This window comes from Patagioenas fasciata, chromosome 6, assembly GCF_037038585.1.
Source record: "Patagioenas fasciata isolate bPatFas1 chromosome 6, bPatFas1.hap1, whole genome shotgun sequence".
Taxonomy (NCBI): domain Eukaryota; kingdom Metazoa; phylum Chordata; class Aves; order Columbiformes; family Columbidae; genus Patagioenas; species Patagioenas fasciata.
In genome coordinates this window covers 26878477-26890472 of record NC_092525.1, presented here as the reverse complement: position 1 = coordinate 26890472, position 11996 = coordinate 26878477, and the positions used below count along the sequence as shown (strand labels likewise).

Sequence of the window (11996 nt, the reverse complement as noted above, 5' to 3'; positions counted from 1 at the left end):
GTTCTTGGCTGGTGAGAGGTTGAGTGATGTGGATGTACTGCCTGGTTCCTACGCGGTGAAGGATTCCAGTGACATGGGCGCCAGTCGTGTGTATAAAACACGCCCGATTGACAGACCCGGCTAAAATATTCTTATTTGTAGTATCTCACTTCTGGGAGTAGCTTCATTAACTTGATGGCGTTATGTGCAACCATTCGTATTGAGATAAGAGTAGCAACGGAGATACTAGGATCTTTGTTAAAAATGTCACATTTCAGCATCTCTGGAAGGGCCTTTTAAGGAGAGTACCCGCTTGTGGTGACCGCGCAGGGCTCCGTGGTTCGGGTGGTTTGTACATTCGTGGTCGGGCGATCAGCTGAGCACACGTGAAGCGGCACCTGTGATTCCGGTTACAGGTCGCGCCTCCCTAGCGGCGGGACGGGAGCCGCTGGCCGGCCCCGTTAGCTGGCAAGCGGCGCCAGCCGCGCACCCTGCCCGCCGCTCAGCCCCGCTCTGGAAGCCGCCGCGCTCTTTGATGGCAGGAAGGATGTCGCTTGCGCTATTCTTAGCAACGCGGCGGCAAGCCCCAAGCGCGTGTTCGCCACGGTCTCTCCTGCGCCGCAGACGGCGCTGGCGCTGCCCGGGGTTCCCGCGGGAGCGGGGCCGAGCCTCCAGGCAGTGCCGCTGCCGCCCCCGCCCCGGGCACGCCGCGGCACGGCTCGGGGTGGGCCGAGCCCCGGCCCTCGGCGGCAGCGCCCTCCCCGCGCCACGCGAGCGGACCGACGGGCGGGGGCCGTCGCGCCTGCGCGCTGCCTGCCCGCTGGCTGCCCGTCCGGCCCGGCCGTACCCAGCGTGCCGCGCGCCGCGCATGTGCAGTGCGGGGCGCAGGGGCTGCTAATTCCATTGTGGAGCGGACGCGGCGTTATTTTTAACTGGAGGCGGCGGCGGGAGCCGTAAGTGCAGCCCGGGCCGGGGGCCGCCCGTCGGCGCGGGTGGGGGTGGCGGCGATGCGCCCGGGCAGCGGCCGCCGGGCCGCCGCGGGAGCCAGCCGCTGAGCGGGCGCCCGCCAGCGAGGCAGCGAGCGGTGTCCGGCGGGCGGGCGGGCGGCGGGTCCCGCAGCCCCTCTGGGCCGCGCCTCCTCCCCGACCCGCCTTCCCGGGGGATGAAACTCGGCAGCGGCTTCCTCGGCGGCGGCGGAGGCAGCAACAAGAGGGCGGCGGCCATGGAGCCCACCTTCCCCCCCGGCATGGTTATGTTCAACCACCGCCTGCCCCCGGTCACCAGCTTCACCCGGGCGGCCGCGCCCCCCCCGGCGGCCCAGCACCCCCCGCAGTGCGTGTTACCTCCGGCCTCCGCCGCCGCTTCCTCCACGGCGGCGGCCGAGCCCCCGGCGCCTCCTCCCCCTCAGGACATGACTTTTAAGAAGGAGCCAGCGGGTGCTTTCCCCTCCGTTCCCTCCTCCTCGCAGAGGAGCCCCTGGGGCTTTCTGCAGTCCCTAGTGAGCATCAAGCAAGAGAAGCCCAGCGAGCAGGAGGAAGAGGAGCAGCCGCAGCACCATCATCACTACGGGGGGCTCTTTGGGGGAGCAGGGGAGGAGAGGCCCCCCGGCCTGGGGAACAGCAGCGGGGAAGGAACCGGGCAGAGTGTGATTCAGGACCTCAGCCTTCTTCACCACCTCCACCAGCATCCCCACCGTGACCTGTTACTGAGTGGCAGAGGCGAGGGTGCCCCTGGGAGCTCGGGTGAGCCAAAGCATGATACCCAGGTCAAGAAGGCAAAGAGGCCAAAGCCAGAAACTCAGGGAATCAAAGCCAAGCGGAAGCCAAGCGCTTCATCCAAACCCCCCCTGGTGGGAGATGCAGAAGGCGCCATTGCGTCCCCCAGTCAGAAACCTCACGTTTGCGAACACTGCAGCGCTGCCTTCAGGAGCTCCTACCACTTGCGCAGACATGTGCTCATTCACACTGGGGAGAGGCCTTTCCAGTGCAGCCAATGCAGCATGGGTTTCATCCAGAAGTACTTGCTGCAGAGACATGAGAAGATCCACAGTAGGGAGAAGCCTTTTGGGTGCGACCAGTGTAGTATGAAGTTCATCCAGAAGTACCACATGGAAAGACACAAGAGGACACATAGTGGAGAAAAGCCATACAAATGTGACACTTGTCAGCAGTATTTTTCAAGGACTGATAGACTGTTGAAGCACAGAAGAACATGTGGTGAAGCCATAGGTAAATCAGGTGCTGGAATGGAGCCCGGGTCATCAAATAACATGGGTAGCTTGGCTGCGTTGTCTCAGGGAAATACAAGTTCCTCAAGGAGAAAAAGTAAAACAAAAAGTGTATCCACTGAAAACAAAGGAAGTAAGTGTAGCAGCAAAGTAACTGAATCTCAAGTTGCAAGTAATGTGGCTATGCCAAATTATGCAGTTGATCTTCCTATTGTGTCTTCCAGTGGTGGTCTAGTTGGCACGGGTGTAGAAGAAATTCAGAAAAAGGTGCCAAAATTGGTCTTGAAAAAAGGAAGCAGAAAACAGGCAGATAAAAATTACCTTAATTTTGTATCACCACTGCCTGATATTTTGGGGCAAAAACCACTATCTGGGAAACAGAGCAGCTCTCTAGGCTTAGTAGCCAATACTGGTGTAGAAACTATTGGCCTTCTCCAAAGTGCAGGTGGTAAACCGGGTCAAATAAGTAGCAATTATGATGATGCCATGCAGTTTTCAAAGAAAAGAAGATACCTACAAACTGCAAGCAGTAACAGTGCCTTTTCAATTAATGTCGGACACATGACTTCCCAGCAGTCCGTCATCCAGTCTCCAGGTGTTATGGATAATGAAGCTCCCTTATCTCTTATTGACTCAGCATCTTTAAATAGCGAAATAAAGTCTTGCCATGACAAGTCTGGTATTCCTGATGAAGTCTTACAGAGCCTTTTGGACCAGTACTCTCACAAATCAGAAGGCCAGAAAGAAGATCCTTTCAGTATAACTGAGCAGCGTGTGGACTTGCACACCTCAGGAGAACATTCAGACATGGTTCAGGAGGAAAACTTGAGCCCTAACTCTCAACCAGTTTCAAATGATAAGGCAAGCATGTTGCAAGAATACTCCAAATACCTCCAACAAGCCTTTGAAAGAACAACCAATAGCACTGGTTTTGCTTTTGGACCCAGTTTCCAGTTTGTTAGCTTGTCTTCAACTCTCCATAACCACACTCTGTTTCAAGACAAACAGATTTACACTACATCTCCACTTGAGTGTGGCTTCAGCCAATCTGTTACCTCAGTATTGCCGACTGCGTTGCCAAAACCTCCATTTGGGATGTTGCTTGGATCTCAACCAGGCTTTTATTTGTCTGCTTTGGAGGCCACGCATCAACAGTTGACTCCTTCTCAAGAGCTGGATGATCTCATTGATCCGCAGAAAAACTTAGAGACTTCATCTAACTACCAGTCAACATCTCAGAAACTGACCGGCCAGAAGGAACAGAAAAACTTGGAATCCTCAACAAGCTTTCAGATCCCATCTCAGGAGTTAACTAGCCAGATAGATCCTCAGAAGGACATAGAGCCTAGAGCAACCTACCAGATCGAGAACTTTGCACAAGCGTTTGGTTCTCAGTTTAAGTCGGGCAGCAGGGTGCCAATGACTTTTATCACTAACTCTAATGGAGAAGTGGACCATAGAGTAAGGACTTCAGTGTCAGATTTCTCAGGGTATACAAATATGATGTCTGATGTAAGTGAGCCATGTAGTACAAGAGTAAAAACCCCAACCAGCCAGAGTTACAGGTAAGGTCCCAACTGTGACCGGGCTGTGGGGTCTTTTTAATGTAATTTTGTTTTACTTTGACAACACTGCCATTGGAATGTTTCTACACGGTCCTATTAAGAATAATGTAACATGCCCTTTCAATGCAACTTTTCATATTTAGTCTATTTTGTTAGTGTGATTTTTTTTTTTTAGATCTGTTTATTATGGTTTTTAATCAGAAATCAATAGATGAAAATAGTGGTTTTTTTTCAAGTGACAATGTTTAGCAGTCAGATTTACATTATATAGATTGTCAGGGAATAGCCCAAAAGTTTAAAATGCAAAAAATTAACTTTTTCCTAGGACTAAGGTTTATTCTAATTGCTTTACTCTCAGGAAAGTGTAACGGAGCATGGGAATTCTATGCACCACTAGTGTACTGGAACTTCCAATTTACAGGTAGTGACAAATATATCTCAGCTTTTTGAGGAAGGGATCTATGACATTTCAAATTGCTGTCTTTTATGTCTGGGCTGATCTGAAAGAATTTTGCTACCTAAATCTTATTGTTTTGAAAGTACTCCTGTTCTTCCAGGTGATGCTCATTCCAGGCAGGTGGAGCAAATATTCTTGGGTCTGTACTAAGAGCCCAGAATGGTAGCTTTAATATAAACAATAATGTCCCCAGAACTCCCGTGTAAGACTGTAATTCCATAAAGAGATTCTGTTGACACAAACCATGTGAACAAAATGTACACGTGTGGTTCGTGTTGTTAGAACCCCAACTTGAAACTGCAGTCTCAAACCAGATATGCTTTTGGGATACAGTTATTATGCATGGTTCAGAAACGTCAGTCTCTTGCTCTTCCCCTTTTCCACATTCTTTTGATGTACAAGGTTCCCTCTCTTTTGTTGTACTCCTAATTCTTCCAGACTTGATCTTGGGTTTTTCCCTCCCTTAATTTATACCTTTTCTTATTCTTCTTCCTTACTCACTCTCTTCCCCCCGACTTAATAGCTAGCATTTAAAAAGATTTACATTCCAGAAAGTGCGCATCTTATTATGTACTTCCTGATGTCTTATGACATCCGATTATGAACAGTAAACACCCACGTTTCAGAATTATGTCGAGGTTTCCACGTGCGATAAGAAATAATATACTCCCAATTTTACATAGGGAGGCCCCTGTCCTGCGTCAGGCTGGGCTGACGTGGCCCCATGCCCACAGCGCACCAGTGCTGTCACTGGGGCTCTCCGTGGGTGTGGGCTGTGCTATGGGTCAGCACTGCACAGCCTAAGGCTGCGGTTCCCTCAAAGGCTTCTGGTGATGATGTCAACTGCAAAAGTAGAACTTGAGAGGCTTGTTAATATCAACAGAACTTCTCTTCGGAATTATTGCCTTACTTTATGTATATTTTGTGGTACATTATTTATTATATGTGAATCCTGATTAATGCCTGTGGAGCCACGGAAACCTGCTAGAAATACTGGTGGCCATTCAAAGCTGCTGAAAGGCAGTGGCACTGCTCGAAACCACTTTTTGAAAATGTATTTTTTGATTAGTTTTTTAATGTAATTTTGGTGATGTTTATGCTGATGGTTTTTTATGTACTCTTGGTGATGTTTCAGTCTTACGTACTCTTCTGGTGTCAGGAAGGTACCAGTGGTTGTTTGCAGTCTTATTGTGTAATCAGCCTATTGCAGGCTTCCATGTATAATGAAGTTATTAACATTGTGCAAGTGTAAAACACTTCTGTTATGAAAGTGGTGTATTATTAAACGAATTGTTACAAAAATCCTGGATAATTTCTCCCGTTGTCCCTCACCACTAAAAAATGAAACCTGAGCCCACTTGTAATCTCTTTTACTAGCTGAACTATCTACTATTTTTTTTCTTACTAATCTAGAGTTTATTCTCATAGAATCCGTGTAACTCCATTAACTTTTTCTTTATACTTGATTATGTATTTCACCCTATTTCAGTTTAAATAAGCAAACAACAACTGTTTTCTAAACACAGAACCCAGCCTGTTATCAGGGATTAAATAGTCCGTAACCACTGTGTTGGCTTTTTCAGTACCTTTTCTTTTGTTTTACAGAGTTTATGATTTACATTCTTTATATTGTGTGTAGTAGAAGTTGCATATGTATTGTTCTGGCTGTTTGCTTTAACTTAATACTAATAAAACCCATTATTCACAAAATCATAAAGATATCACTTCTATTATCCAGTCACACTTCTGAGAACCAGTTAAGGAAACATTATGAAATTAAATTTTGAGAAGAAATAGTATAACTTACTGGCATGTTTTCACTTGTTTTCTTCCTTTAGTTTGTTTTCGGGCCAGATAATCTTGAGTGCACCGGTTTAGAAACAGTGGCCCTATCTCACACTTTCAGCTTCCAAGGCAAAAACTAACAGATTTCCTTAAGTTAAAATGTTGGTACAACCTGATCTGTGTCTTTTCATATATGATTTTGGTTAAAAATAAATAAATTGCCTATTGTTAACTTCAGAGACATTTTGTAATTGCTGGAAATCCAGAATGACACATAAAATACAATTTTTTTCGAAGTAAAGGTTTTAGAAAATTATCTTTTTTTTTTGTTCTCTTTTTTTCTTCCTGTTCTAACTTCTGTATGATAAGGAAAGCCTAGTAAAAATAGTATTATAACAAAATATTTAAAAGCATTTTAGATAATCTGAAGATATTTTGCAGACTTCCTTAATCTGTATTTTTCTTCAGCTTTGCATGTGAATATGAGAGTAGCAGTGTGGAAAGTCTCAAAATTGTTAAAAAGTAGAGTGCTGAAGAAGAGAAGACAGCAATTTGAATCAAGGCAGTGGCATGGACAAGAGAAAAATCATTGACATGCTGAAAAGCAGATAAGGACGAACACTTTCCAAAGTAAATATTAAAGATGCTAAATGTTTAATATTGCGAACATTGCTAGGAACCATTTAGAAAACCTGAGGGGGAAATTATTGGAATTTTGTCTGGTCTTCCTGCAGCTCAGCAGTCATTCAAAAATGTTTCTAAATAGAGCCAGACTTTTTCCTAAATTAATATGGAGTTCAAGTTTATTTGTTTTTAAATAATGAAGGTTAAGGATATGGTAAAATGCATAGAAATTGAGGTATGGCTTTGCCTGCTAGATATTAGAAAGAATTATGTAATAATGTGGACTAAATCTTTAGGGGTATGGCAGAGCAGGAAAAAGGAAAGCAAAATGGCCTTTGAATTTTTTTTCACTTTCATTCCTGGTTTAGCTTTTTGTTGTTTTTAGAGGAATTATGGGAGGAGAATGATAACCTGTTTCTTACCACTAACAGGAGTATAAAGAAAAACTGATGTAAATGATGATAGAAAAATTGTACATAAGCTTCTTATTGTGGTAGCTCACATAGCACAGTTTTTTGCTTTGGAACGAGTGCATTACTGTACCCTGAATTGTAGATGCGTGTGTCTGCCCCAAGTCACTAAAAGTGTATGTCTGATGTGCCTGCAGGTGATCTGGAAGAGTTAGGTAAAATTTGTAGTAGTTCCTGAATTACTTGAATTGGACACAGACTTGTGGGTGATGGGTGAAATTTTAGAGTAAGAAACTGGTGAAATGAAAGGAGAATTAAAAAAAAAAAAAAGGTGTGAAGTGAGATCACAATTTCAGATTTATGGACTGATGATGAAGAAAAGCTGCCTGATGCCTCATGGAGACCTTGAGAAGATATTGTAATAAGTCAGTGTATACCGTTAGTGTGTTTTTGTTGTTTCCATTGTTTGTTCTCTCCACCCCCACACCCTACCCCTGGTTATATGTATGAGAACTGTATTTGTCTGAAGGATGGTTCTGCTTTTTTTCCCCACCAACTAGAAATCAGTGTTTTTCATGCAAAGTTGCAGTTGTGATTATGGAAATGTTTATTATACCTGAGAAGATACACATGAGAATGTGTAAGTTACTACGTCACTGTTTTTTTGTTGTATGTATTGAAGGGAGTCAGGTCAGTTTAAAATGCAAAATTCTGTTTTCAGCCCCTGCTGGCTACCAGCTTTAACCATTAGGGCTGGAGTTTTTCAGGCTTTGTCTGTCTTGCAGTCCACACACTATCTTCTCTGGGAAACTTCTGCAAAAATTGCTCATGAGTTTCCTAAAATACAATTAGTGAGGAAAACTTTCTTGTTCCACTGATCTTTTCATCCAATGCTGCTTTAAAACCAAGTTAGAATCATCCCTCCCTGAGACAGGACATCAGGTTGATGGGTGTCCCTGGTTGAATCATTCTTCTTGAAAACCTGATAAGAATCAGTTAAGAGTTTTTAAAAATGTGTTTACATTCAGAGATTTAAAATTTTGGTGGCTGTATGTCCAAAGGTGACCCCTCCAGGATAGTGGATCAGGCTGTTACAATTGTTTGGGATGTTAGTCCAAGCGGTAATTTCTTCTGCTATGTCCTATATGAGGGCATATGTTGCATATTCTCAGACTGGAGTTTGTTTTCTGACTTCTTATATAAAACTGTAGAGTCTTCACTTATAGTATTCTTCTAAGGTGACTTTTGTGCAATTCTTTTTTTCTGTACAAACACTTGAGAAAATATAGTATTGTGCACAGCATTTTGGAACACAGGATATATATACACCTTGTTTACCAAATGAACAGCTATGCTATGGCTTGTTATCCATGTTGTTCAAAACATTTATTATGTCCTCTTTTCCACTTGCAGCTAAAACACAGATTTATTTCAGTATTTGGTTTCTCAGAAACGGTCATGTCTGGCTATGTAACAAATGCAAACAATTTTTTTCATATTCTTATACTGTTACTCTAATCTTATGGGGTTTATAGATACTCATGCTAAAAGTTTACTTTTGGATGCCTCGTTTCATATTGATACCTATGACCTGCCAGGATAGGTACTGGAATTCATCTCATTGACGCTGATTGAAGTCGAGTTCCTTGGTATAAGACCCCTACTGTTTCAGACTGCGTGTGGAGAGAAATTCAGCAAGAGTTACTGGCTTAGTAAATGTGGAATAGCTGATTGTCTAGAATCAAGCAGAAGCTGTGGGGAAGAGTTGTGTGGTAATTTGATTCTCTAAGGTGATATGCAGGAGCTTCGGTCACTAGGTTGTCTTTTCCATTTTCTTGTGTTCACTGTAAATCTGGGTATCCGTAACATACGAAACCATGTTCTGCAGATAGTAGCCTTGTTAAGCTTAGTCCTGCTTCGTTCTCCAAGTGTTGTCATCCGGTTCACTGTGGATATGAACATCAAAGCAGTGTTGCTTGGAAAAAACAGTGTCATCATGTAAATAGTCTGTCATAAGCACATGAGAATGGGGTGAGTTGAGGATTAAAACGAAGATTTAGTTCTGCTCGTTTTTGAACTTGTAATGCTTGATTCATAATGGTTATAGTAATATATGTTTTTGTATATTGCATACTATTTTATTACTATTGATACTTTTTTTTTTTTAAAGATTTCTATTGAATTTGGTAATTTTAAACCCAAGACTGTTCTAGGTAATAGTATGATGCTACACTAGAAAGCTGCCTGTGTACTTGGGGACTTGGTCTGAAATTTGATAAAATATTATCTAGCCAGACTTGAAGAAAGAATTAAGAACTAATTTAAGAATGTTTCTTTGATTATTTTAATTTATCTTAAAATGTATTTTTAAAAGTCTCTTATTTAGTGCTACAAATATCAAAACATTCTGTGATCTAATGAGGCATGTAATGATTATTATGCAGGATCTGCAGCAAGCATTGGATGTTCTGTAGCATCACGTGGCACCGTCGATGCTAAACCCTGATTTATCTAAAGCTAGGTTATTACCATTCAGAATATTGTGTGTTCTTGTTGAGAGGGAACCTTTACTTTGTGCTGTTGCCAAAAGAGATTTCATCTTGATTTTTCTCAAAAGCCAAAAGACTGGTTGTTTTTAATCTTACAATTTCTCTTTACAGTGCGTACTTCTCTGTCTGCCTGTACTCTTGTTCCCAGTGGACAGGAGTTTGGAGTCTTGGCTGGGATGTGATGCGTGTGGGTGCTGGCAAATGGCCAGAAATTACATTGGTGATGGTAAGGATGGTTCAGTCTGCTAAAAAAGATTCTGAATATTTTTTTTCTGGAGGGGAAAGAAATCTCACAGGTGGGAGGTTTATTTGGATGTTCTTACGTTCTTAGCTGAGTGGGAATAAAACCAGGCTGAGACCTATTTTGAAGAGCAGAGTTTACAAAGAAATCCATATGTAACTCCATGAGTGACATTTAGAGTCACTTTATTTTACTTTCCTATAACGGGGAAATATGTAGATGTGTAATAAAACTTCTTGCATGTTTTTCCGAAGTGCTTTAAATTATGGTGGGTAAAATATGCCTATGGCTCTTCTTATCTGTTAAACAAAATGGAAAAATATCTTCGAAAGTGGTTGATAATACTGGAAAGTGAGACTAATAAGGATTAGTTTATGCAGCTGAAGAGGGCATTTATATTATGTTAGCTATCTGCTTGGAATTTGATCAGCTTGGTGATAACATTTATTCATAATCACTCCTGGCCCATCGTGTCTCAAGAGGCAGTAGGCAATCACAGTCTTGGTGGAGGGAATGTGGCCTTTCTTTTGCAACTGGGCTGTGGTCAATGATTTGTAAGTGAGAGAGACAGTCCAGTAAGCTTCATTTCTTAGAATATGGAGGTGTTTTTGAGGACCTGCCATTTCCAAGTATTGGTTCACTTTGTGAAAATGAAATGTAGATGTCTGTGCCAAAATTCTGCTATCTCAGGTCTGGCCAGCTTTGGTCCAGAAGGTTATTCAACAGTAATCAATGGACATGTGTTACTAAAAATGTTCGACTTGTTTAACTTTAGAAATTTGTCAACTTTAGAAAGCTCAGTCAAATTTTGTGAAGCAATCTTGTTCGTGGGCCATCAAACCTGAGAGTTAAACATGTACATCTGGTTGTCTTAGTGTAGATTTAAGTCTGTATGAAATGTGTAGGTGATTTAAAGTTTATTGTGTGAGCATTCTTAACTATAACTTCTTTTCAAGTTTACTTCTATAATAGTTACTTAATGTTAGTCTGGAGAGATGAGGCTTAAACCAATTGCTCAGCTTCAAATGTTGGAACTGGATTTTTTGAGACATCACAGTCATTTTTTTTGTATGTACACTGAATTTGATTATTTATTTTGGAATTTAGAGAGGCACTTGAGAATAAAAGTAGTTCCATATTTTGTTTTACATGATTCTGGAAGTAATACTTCACATACGCCATCTTAACTAGGATGTCAAATTGAATAAGACTACTGGTAGCTGAAATAATCAGTTTTTCCTATTTCTGACACCATATTCTGATGCTTGCATGTTTTGTTCTTCTCACAATGCAGCTAAATTAAAACCTCTGAGAAAGAGGTCCCTCTAATATAGCATAATGAAGTCTTTAAATGGGTACAGTTGTAGGTCATCATGAATAGGAATGCAGTGACCTTTGTCTTGACAATGAAGCTGACACAAGCTTCTCAAAGAGCTGTTCTTTTTTTTTATTATTTCTCTGCCAGAAAGGACACAAATGAAACAGAGGATCCTCCTTCTCCCATCAGTGAACAAAATCAAAAGATTAGAAAATGTATTGTAAATTGTCAATTTGCAAAATCTAGAAATAGCATGGAGTTCTTTCTCAATATAGATATTGTTACAGGAATGATGTGTGGCAAGGAGATGGGAAAAGAATGAAAGTAGAGGGGCCATATGACTAGTAAAGGGCCTTCTGGTTTCTTAAGGTGCTCTGTAACAGTCTGTTTTGATTTTTGGATGCACAGCCATGAGGCATTGAAAATTATCAGTAGCTTCTTATAATTTTGAATCTAGGAAAATTGCAAATCTTCATCATTAACTTTCTGCTTTTATGTATATCTGAAGGCTTGTGATGCACTGTGTTGCTTTCTTGGTAGCCTGTAGAAAAAAGCAAAGCATTTTGCAGAAAGCACATAAATGTTGTGGCTGTCTCCTAATGGGGAACCCTGTTGCTCCATCCAACTTTAGCAGAGGTTTTTGAATTGCAGTGCTCAGCAATTTTCCTTAGCCATAGAAAATCATCTGTCGTTCTTAAATAATGGCACTACCTGCTAGTTTAGGACTTTCTCAAGGTTTCAGCAATGTCAATCTGAATTGTGCTGTCTAGTGTAGAGGAAAGGCCTGTGTAGCACAGCAAACTCTAAAGTATGCAGTGGAGGTAATGAACAGAGATTTGTT

General features: G+C 42.3%; 1 protein-coding gene across 1 annotated transcript; it reads left to right on the top strand.

The window, feature by feature from the left end:
* Window positions 1-842: 842 nt before the first annotated feature.
* On the top strand, window positions 843-5945 carry ZNF281 (zinc finger protein 281). The gene has a single exon (XM_065842518.2). It carries the CDS (start codon window positions 1142-1144, stop codon window positions 3773-3775), a length of 2634 nt encoding a protein of 877 aa, XP_065698590.1. The 5' UTR covers window positions 843-1141; the 3' UTR covers window positions 3776-5945.
* Window positions 5946-11996: the final 6051 nt, after the last annotated feature.